The sequence below is a fragment of the Girardinichthys multiradiatus genome, chromosome 20 (genome assembly GCF_021462225.1).
Source record: "Girardinichthys multiradiatus isolate DD_20200921_A chromosome 20, DD_fGirMul_XY1, whole genome shotgun sequence".
NCBI lineage: Eukaryota > Metazoa > Chordata > Actinopteri > Cyprinodontiformes > Goodeidae > Girardinichthys > Girardinichthys multiradiatus.
The window spans coordinates 26,827,075-26,837,285 of NC_061812.1; the positions used below are offsets into that span (position 1 = coordinate 26,827,075).

The window sequence follows — 10,211 nt, forward strand, 5'->3', positions numbered from 1 at the left end:
ACTTCCAAAATGGCGCATTCGCTGACGTATCGCTTCAACTCGGAAACGGAACGTCTACTCTTTTGAAATCTATGGTCCAGCAGCCGCACCCTGATTTATAACAGGCGAACTGGTTTGCTTGTTCATATGACTGGCAAGCTGCGGAACCAATCAGCTTCTTTCACACACAGGAGGCGGGACCTCCATTACAGTGGTGTAGTTTATCCAACATGGCGCTGACGTATTTCGCCTGATAATTCTAGGTTCCTTCAGTTTAGTGGAGATTACTGTGAAGAGAGTATATTTAGGTGCATCAGTGTGTTGGAGTGGCTGCCGTTTGCATCTTGAAATGAAAGGAAAGGAGCGATCACCGGTGAAAAAACGCACCCGTGGGCCTGACGATAGTAGAGACCGAGGAGGAAGCTACCCGAGCAGCAAGAAAACCACAACTCTCTCTGCCAGCAACGGCTCCGCTCATAGCAGCGCTTCCACCAGGAGAGGTTTACCCAGCGATAAAAGAGACATGAGGGACTCAGATGGACACGGCTCGTCCAGTCGGACCGTTAGCGGCTACGACTACGGGGCTTCCTCTGTGAACAAGTCCCACAGTGGCGCTGACATCGCCGCGGAAAATTCCAGGTCCGGTCCACGAAGCGACCCGCGGCCTCCGTCGGCCCCAGGAAGTGAGTACAAAACTCTGAAAATAAGCGAGCTGGGCTCCGAGCTGAACGACGAGGAGATAGAGGACGGGTTGTTTCACGAGTTTAAGAAGTTCGGGGACGTGAGTGTGAAAATATGCCGTGAAAACCACGAGAGGGTGGCGTTTGTGAACTTTCGGAGGCCCGAAGACGCCCGGGCGGCTAAGCATGCCCGCGGGAAGTTGGTGCTGTATGACCGGCCTCTGAAAATAGAGACCGTATACATGAACAAGCATAAGAGCCACTCCCCGATTAGTAAAGACAGTTTTTCCTCTGGACACAGGCACATCCACTCACAGAGACCCCAGTCTCCCCCCAGTCCAGGGTTCAGGGACTACCGGTTACAGCAGCTGGCTCTGGGTCGTCTCCCCGCACCTCCTCCTCCTCCACCTCCTCCACTACCTCCTCATCTCAGGGACCTTGAAAGAGACAGAGATTTCCCCCTGTATGAAGGCAGGGGTAGACCCCCGTTTATCCCGGAATGTTCTGTTTTCCGTGAGGAAGAACTACTCAGTCCTGAGGATGACCAGAGGGCAAACAGGACATTGTTTCTGGGCAACCTGGAAGCCGGTTTGACTGAAAACGACATCAGGAGAGCGTTCGAAAGGTTTGGACTGATTACAGAGGTGGATATAAAGCGTGCTGTCAGAGGGCAGAACAGCACTTATGGATTCATAAAGTTTGAGAACATGGACATGGCTCATCGAGCCAAAGTGGCCATGTCAGGGAAGGTGATGGGTCACAGTACAATCAAGATTGGATATGGTAAACCTAAACCTACAACCAGGCTATGGGTGGGGGGTCTTGGTCCCTGGGTTCCAGTGGCTGCGCTGGCTAAAGAGTTCGACCGCTTTGGCACCATCAGGACTATAGCTTACAGGAAAGGGGATTCATGGGCTTACATCCAGTATGAAAGTCTAGACGCTGCTCATGCTGCATGGACCCACATGAGGGGTTTCCCTCTCGGCGGCCCTGACAGGAGACTTAGAGTGGATTTTGCTGAAACAGAAAATCGCTACCCCCAGCAGCAGTTCATGCAACTTCCTCTCCCCCTGCCCCACTTTGACTTAGTCCCCGAGCCTTTTTCCCACCGCCTGGCTGAGCCTATGAGAGTAAGGAACCGCACCCCTCCGTTTCCTAGTCGCTTTAGGGAAAGGGATCCCTATTCATCTGCGGAGTGGGCTGGCCTGAATGCCCATGACAGGATGAGAGAACCAGGCTTTGACCCCATAGATCGTCTTGAGAGGCGCTCCAGGGAGGGCTGGTCAGCAGAGCGGGAGTTGCAGTGCAGAGATCTTGGCCTCAAAAGGAGACGTTTAGATGATGGCTGGAGGGTGGAGCGCTCGCCTGACAATGGTGACTTTGGTCTGCGCCGTCATGGCAATTCCTTAGAGCGCAGCCCTGGAGGGAGCAGCCGGGACGGGGACCCAGAGCGTTTGCCACGCTCTGGCAGAACCACCCCTGCCAAAGAGCGGCAGAACAACCACAACGCTGGCTTTGTGGAGAAAAGAAAAAGAACATGTAGCCCCTCTCAGCCAGATTCCATCACAGAGAAAGAAAGCAAACGCAAAGCTGGAGACACCTCTAAGAGCCTGGGGAAGAAGGAACAGTGCCCAGAAAATCTCGCCTCAAACCCCTCCCCATCCAAGTCTGTGCAGCATCCTAAGTCTAGCGCTGATGGACTGAAGCTGAGTCAGGCCTGGGAGGGGGTCCTTCTGCTCAAGAACAGCAGCTTCCCAGCCTCCCTGCACCTGCTGGATGGGGACATGAGGATGGCCACCACCTTGCTGGTGGAGGGCTCCACTGGGGGAAGGGTGTCCCAGCTGAAGATAAGCCAACGCCTCCGCCTAGACCAGCCCAAGCTGGATGAGGTCGGCCGCCGCATCAAGGCTGCCGGATCCAGCGGGTACACCGTCCTCTTGGCCGTGCCGGGGAAAACCGAGGACGCCAACAGCTCCATGGAGAGACCTCTGAAGAACCTGGTGTCCTACCTCAAGCAGAAGGAGGCGGCGGGGATCATCAGCCTCCCAGTCGGGGGCGGCCGCGACAAGGAGCACAATGGAGTTCTGCACGCATTCCCTCCATGTGAGTTTTCCCAGCAGTTCGTAGATGACTCTGCCAAAGCCTTTGCCAAATCAGAGGAAGACTATCTGGTGATCATCATAATTAAAGGAGCCTCATAAAGAAAAGTGCAAATTACATGTCTATTTTTTTGGTTGTACACTTGTCATCTGTTAAGTTGTAAGGAAATTCAAAGAAAACGATGTAGGTTGATTCTGATTTAAGTTCCCTGATCTGAATGAGTCAGTGCTCTCACCTCATGCTGCGAAAGTTTTATTAAGAGCAATATAACAGTGAGATAAAGTATATTATATTATGGTAAATTGATGGACTTCATTCATACAGATTACATACTTTATTATGAATATGTTGCCTTATGAGAAAAAAATCTGTCCAGGGAAGAACATAAATTTTTTTTTTCTGGGCATACATTTAATTCGTTTGTCAACTTACTGTTTATTTAACAATTAGAGAGAGAATTCAATCGAAAACATTGTAATTGTTTATTTTGATAAGGAAAATATAATTGTCTGCTAAACACCTCACATGTTTGCTAGTTTTGCCGGTTTGGTTCATGGAAAACAGAAACGTTTGTAACATGGAAAAAGTGTTATTTAAAGGGACGGTTCCTATTTTTCCTAAGTAAGGTTCTGTGAAGATATTTTCTGCAGTAGGACCTTTATCTATTGTCCAGAGATGTTGTGGTGCTGTGATTTTGGAGAAAAGTGAATAAATGTTCAGATTCTTCTTTTTTTAGCAGGTTTTTAGCACCTCCATAGGATTTAGTAATATATTGGCACTCAACACTATTTCATAAAGAGACTGTTAAGTTTTCCCAGCTGAGCAACTTCCTAACGACGACACTAAAAGCATATTTTCTGGAGCTGCTGGCTGTATCAGTTCGCCTCACGGGACCGCTCCCAGCCTACCAAGACGGGGGGAAAACTTTAGGTATGTTATCATGCTTTTCTAGGTCTTGCAGTTGTTCAGAAATGATCCCGGCAGACTGATACAGCCTGAATCCTCCGCCAACGTAGCTTTAGTGCATCGACGCGGTCGTTGTTTGGCTGAGAAAGCAGCGACAGACTTTACTGATTATCTGTAAGGATGCCGACTGTTAATATCTGCAAATATCCCCTGGATATAAATGCTTTCAGTTTGAGTTGTTTTAAAAGGCTGAAATCTGCAATCCACACATTTATTCACTTTTCTCACAGCAGTCTGACATCCTTCTGCTGGAGGTGAGAGAGCTATAACCGAAAACTTCACAAAATTTCACTTTCTAAAAATCCAAACTATGCCTTTAAGTTCTCCTGCGCCATGAGTCACATGATTTGACTTCATCGGGTAACCTGAATGGCTTCCTTGTGCAATTTCTCTGCTAACAGCATCGCCAATAGATGTATTTATAGAGGATGGACACAGAAGGCAGACATTTGTCTAAATTATTTTAAATTCTTTTCAAACTGCAAGACATTGATCGGATATTTTTTTATTTATTTATTGGTTTAAATTTTCCTTTCATTGTGGATTTTCAAAACAGCTAAAAAAACGGCAATATATCAATTTGGCTTGCCTTGAATGCCCACGACAACAGATTTGTTGTAATTTGCATGGTAACACCTGTGGGGTGTTCCTTGCTGCCTTTGTCTCCATCCTGTCCACTGAATCATTTTATTGGTCTATTAAGTTTTGTTGAACATGGCGTTTAATGAGAGCCTTGATTTGTTGTTGCGTCATACAACCTGCTAATCCTACCCCAACAAAGCATATACTGTATGACCACATGATGATGTAAACCAGGGATGAAGATCTTCATGTACATGATGGCCGTCTCTTTATCTGATCTGGAAGTAGAGAAATATTACTACACTATTTGTGGACTTAAGCGTGAGAGGAGAAGAGGCTGCTCGCCGATGGCTCTTCCTGCCGTCATTTGAAAAGACTTTTACTGATTGGTTTTCATGCTTTGATTTGAGTACTGTTTTAAATGAGAAAAAAAGAAAGTATGTGCTGTAAACTCAGGATTTCTGGATCAGAAGTGGAGAACATCAATGCCGATGGGCCTAACTGTCAGACAAGCACGCAAACGTGCAGCAAGCACTTGATAGATCTTGTTTTAATAAATTTGCTCTTTCGTGGGAAAGACGAGTGCCTCGGAAGACAACTTTTGTGACCTGTTCTGTTGGTTTATCAAACTGGAGAGGCTTTCACTTTGACAGCAGGAGCTTCTCCCAGCAGAGCGGAGAGGAGAGGAAGTGAGGAGTGGAGGAAAGCCTCTCGGTTCTGTGTTTTCATGTTTCACAACTTTTACTGAATGACCCCTCCTTGTGAAGAGCTTTCAAATGGCCTTCATTGAAATTGAGAATTCGGCCATGCTGTTAACACTGTTTCAGCACGTCTAGCGGCACTGTGTGACCTCAGTTACCTCTGCTCTCATGGAGGTCTGGCTGAGAACCAGAACCAGCAGAGGGCAACGTTACGGCACGCCGGGCGTCGTCTCTATCTGACAGGCTTCCTGCGTAAGGACAGCGGTGTTTTCATCCGCCTCCAGCTCCCACACTGGTTGTCGAGAGTTGGTTCAGCATCTGCAGCAGATTAAGGAGCGGTGTTTGTATGTATAGATCTTGCATTGGAGTTTTCAAGAGGAAGGGCCTCTGTGTTAGGGCCAGACTTCACACACCAGACAGTGCAACAGCGGCAAAATTGGAAAAGAAGCAGGAGGAGAGGAAAGATTGCCTGTAGAGTTTAAACTGTAGTCGATTCTTTTAATGTGATTCATGCACTTAAAACTGCAAATGAAAGGGAGGCGATGAATGCCGTGCTGTCAGAACCTGCTGCTGGATCATTCCTCCACACAATGCTGGTCCGGGACGAGCAGCTGGTTTAAAAGGGCCACCTTTCTGTCTCTGAATGGTTCTGGAGCACCTCTGGCTGTACACGCTTCGTTTCCCCTGGTAAAGTATGGAAATGGCCTTAAAGCAGCGACTGGGTACGTATTGCAGTGTTAAAAGTAACTTTAAACCTGATCTGTCCTATTTAATTCCTGCTAAATATGGAGGAGGTGATTCAACAAGTGACAAAACCAGCATTTATTTTTTCCACGGACAGAGTGAATATGTTACTTGTTTTAGCTGAGGTTTTCCTGTTTTGTCTATGCCATGTGCTTGAGACTAACAGGAATGTTTCTTTAAGCCTTTGGTGCATAAGCAAAGAGAGGAAGTTAAAATAGCTAATATCTTGTTCAAAATAAGAGTTTTAGATTTAATTATCTGATTTATAGCCCCTAAAAGCATTAAATACACCCCAGTTTCCCATAGTATAAGAACTCTAAGAATATTATTTATAAAATGCCAATTAAATAGATTAAAATAAAGTATTAAAACAAATTTAGATGTAAGAGAACATTTATACAATAGTGGAACTTGCAATCCAAACAAATTTTAAGAAAAATTTGGCTGAAAAGGTGAGTAAGAAGATGACATTAAAATCTCAGGAAATGGTTGATTAAAATATGTATAAAAACAAGATTTACTTAGAAACCAAACAACACTCATCTGTCCTCGGGTCCTCAGGGAATCTGTTCTAGAGACGAGAAACTGATTTGAAGAAATGTCTTTATTTTGACATTTGTAAGTCATAAAAACCTGTCACAATTCAGGGTGATGGTTTTTAACGGCACATAGTATTGCAATGGGAGCTTCATAAATAAGTTAAAGGATCTTAAATATCTACCCTCCTCAAGGGAGCAGGTAGCATGGTGTAACGTGCATCACTGTAATGTAGTGTGTAGCAAATAAATGCCTTGCTTAATGTTTCGCTCCTGAAATGGCCTATTGCATGTTAAGGCAATTAAAATCCAAAGTTCTCGTTGCGTTAACGACTATCAGCTCTTTCATTCTGGTAACGTATGTCTAACAAGGTTTCTCTCCTAACGAGTGATTTCATGAGTTGGTTGACCATATATATTAAAGGCAGCCTAAAGGTGTAGAAACAGAGTGCCAGAGACTTAAAAAACACCTTTTCAGAAAACATTTAACTTGCTTAAATCTGAATCACGATGGTCTTAATGTAAAAGGGTCTCAAATGTAACTTTCTGAACTTACAGGAACCGCGCACAAGCAGCAGGTTAAGCCAAACATTTAACAGCAAGAAAACGTTTGTTTTTAAACTGTAAAAAGTCCTTGGAGTAAAATCAACTGTGAAGCACAGTAAAATTAGTTTTTGGTTTAGGCTTTCCATTGGCATCAGTAAAATCGTCAGCAATTTCTAGCTTTTACCTGATGGTTTGCTAGAACACATTTTGTGCTTTAAGTGTTATTAAATCATTGACAGCAAAAAACTGCCAGCTCAGTTCACTGTTTATCAAAGGTGGGCGAAACGCAGCTTTTAGAGGGATCTGATAAGCAGACGCTGCGCTGAAAAGGCAGCTCACCAAGAGACAGAGTTACTGCCGCGTTGCTGCTGCCAAGATTTAAGATTTCGGGTGAAAAATCCTTGTTTCATTTAACAAGCATGGGGACAGCAGAGTAAGTGTAGCTATTCTTGAAACAGAGCTTTAAACTACTAACACTGGCAAAGGAGTTTACTGTTTTATGATCACGGACGTTGATGGTGTTAATTGGCCCTTCTCTGCACTGAGCTGGGCGTCATTTAGATGACCTGCAGTGCGATCAGCAGCCATGATGGATCAGCAGCTGACAGACGTGTGGGGAGAGTGAACGTCTCACCCACACAGTGTGCTGTTAGCGGTATGCCAGGTATGTAAACAGTGTCACAGTCATGTTGCTGCAGACCTGGTTAGAGGATGGGATGGCAGTAAACACTCAGGGGAGTGGAGCATCTCAAAAAAGTTACAAAACTGCAGTCAAACCTTGTTATTGGTTAGAAACCACAGGAAACTAAAATGTGGTCGAACCAATCTTATCCGCGTACAGTTTCTGCAGACTTGCAATGACACAACATTAATTTTAATAGTTGAGGTTGCTGCATAAAGTCTTTCCTTTGACATCCTAAATTATCATGTTAAAGTTGAGGTCTAGACCAGGAATCGGTGACCTTTACATTACAGGACCCAAGGGTCAGTTTAAGCAGACGTTCCTTTTTCGGTTTTAAAGCAAAGAAAAACATTAAACTTTCAATTAAATCGAACATTCCTTATTTATTTTAAAAGGTCTTTCATTTGACTCTGAAACTTATAGAAACGATGCAGTTGCAAATAAATAATTCCTGGCAACAATAATGATGTTCGGTTATGGAATTTCATTGTAGAATTTTAGACAAAACATTTAACAATTTAAAAACAAATATATATATATATATTTAGTTTTATATTTAAAAATACTGCTCAGGTCTAGGTCAATTTTGTCCAAAGCTGTTATGAGGGCCTAAAGAACCACACGCTGCAGAGATTTGCTCCAGTTGTCTGTGGTTTCAGGGAAGATTATAAATGGTAAATTTACCATTTTTAAATCTACCAACATTAAGAACAAACACAGAAATAACAAATTAATCAATGCAAACATCCCAAATTAAGTTTGACTAATTTGGTTTTAAACTGTCTTTGCATAGAAACTTTGTAATATTAAAATAAATGAGGAGTCCCATAACTTTCTTATGATTAGACAAATATGGAGGATCAAATCTGCCAAAATCAAGAATAAATGCAGAAATAAATATTTCGCAATAAGATAAATACTATGCAGATGAAAGGACCAAAAATTAAAAAAAGTAAAACTGTTAGAATTTTGTATTGTAAAAATTTGCAGTGCTGATATAAATAATTATTTTGTCATTTTTTCATTTAATTATTTTTTTATGTCCTTATTTAATTCACTAACATATTTTACTTTTTTCTATTTGTTTTCCTAAAATTGTGTATTTGTTCATCACAATATTATGTGATTATTTTATAAATGTAATATTAGTCCAACTTGCTTTTATTCAGGTTTAATGTGTTGGCATAATTATTTTATGGAGCCCAGTATTTACTTCTGTATTTATTTATTTGGGCAGATCTGGTCCTCCATATTAATACAGTTATTCCTCTTAAAACTAATGGCAGTTGTTTTCTGCCAGGGGGCTCATTTCCACTTGCTGGTAAAACGTTTTTGTTTTTGCTTACCTTAAATGTTTTCTCTAGTCTTCACCCTCTTTTGTTAAAGTTTTCAGGGAACACTAACTGAGGAACATTTTTATTCTGTGACCTCTCTTCCAGAGATTCTAGGAGAGAGGGAGTTAAACCCGTTAATTACATTTTAAAGTGTTTTAGGTCTTCCCTTGACATGATGGCAAGAAAGAGAGAAAAAACATGTCTGCCGGTGAGAGCTATTAAATTCGCACATGCCAGCAGTATGAGGAGCTTCTTAAACATTCGCAACAAGCCGCACTGGTGAGTAAATACTGTTTACAACTTCTCACTATTGATGTATCTACATGAATTATATTTACCTTTTTGTGTTGTGTGTAACTTATAATTTGTGTGTGAATAAAAACTGTTTCTGTTGGGAAACATTTGCTGATATTCTTGTCTTTTTTTAATGAGGATGATATGATTTATCGAAAATAATAGATTATGTGCAGCTTTCATAATAAAAGCAGATAGTACTTTAAATAAAATACGGAGCTGTTAAGCTTCCTCAGCTTTAATGTTGCCACCTCCTGGTAACAGTTGTAGCTGTTACCAGGAGGTGGCAACATTAAATGTATTGTATTTTTTTAAATAAAATTAAGAAATTACTGATTCATTTAGAGGATGTACAGCGCATTGCAAAAGTGTTTATTCTTCTTGAGGGTTAACATAATTTGTTACGTTACAACCACAAACCTCCAGGTAAAAATGTACGATGCATTTTTATTCAGCCCTGCAGAGTGAATCAGGTTACAGGTGCATGTCTTTTAAAGTTTCAGTCTCAAGTCTTTTTAATTTCTTTAATGTTTATTTGATAGGGGCAGAAACAATAAACATAGATAATGACCTTAAAACAATCTGATGCCTGCATCACAGTGTTTACGGCCATGGCTAATTTGCAACAACCGTCCCTAGAAGGTTCTTTACGAGATTTTCCTCCAGGATTGCCCTTTATTTACCTCATATGTTGATAACCGACACTTATATTAGGGGACATAAAACATATTACTCAAATCAATAGCTATGTAGCTAGAAGCTGTGTTCAGGCCACAGCATAGAGGGCTTCCTGGGCAACGGTGCACCTCTGAAAACCAATTTACTGCAAACATCTCTGCACCATAAGTTCAAGTCAACCACAGTCATCTTTTTTAGGGGGATTGACCTTCCCAGTCTTTTGCAAGTTATAGACTAGTTGTCATTTTAGTCCCACCCACAGTAAGCCTTGCAGTTTATGGCTGGAATGTTACAAAATTTCAAAATGTTCAAGGGCATTAATACTTTTGTAAGGCAATGGATATATGCATTTAATATGGGATTATTTTAGGCCCATTTACCATCCTTTC

The 10,211-nt window shown here is 42.3% G+C and overlaps 1 protein-coding gene across 1 annotated transcript; it reads left to right on the forward strand.

Moving 5' to 3' along the window:
- LOC124856891 (RNA-binding protein 15-like) lies at positions 1-4,902 on the forward strand. The gene has a single exon (XM_047347837.1). The coding sequence runs from the start codon at positions 329-331 to the stop codon at positions 2,858-2,860; it is 2,532 nt and encodes an 843-aa protein (XP_047203793.1). The 5' UTR covers positions 1-328; the 3' UTR covers positions 2,861-4,902.
- Positions 4,903-10,211: the final 5,309 nt, after the last annotated feature.

What these genes read in the sequence shown, in the direction of transcription:
- LOC124856891 (XM_047347837.1), top strand. Translation starts at nt 329, where the DNA reads ATGAAAGGAAAGGAGCGATCACCGGTGAAAAAACGCACCCGTGGGCCT.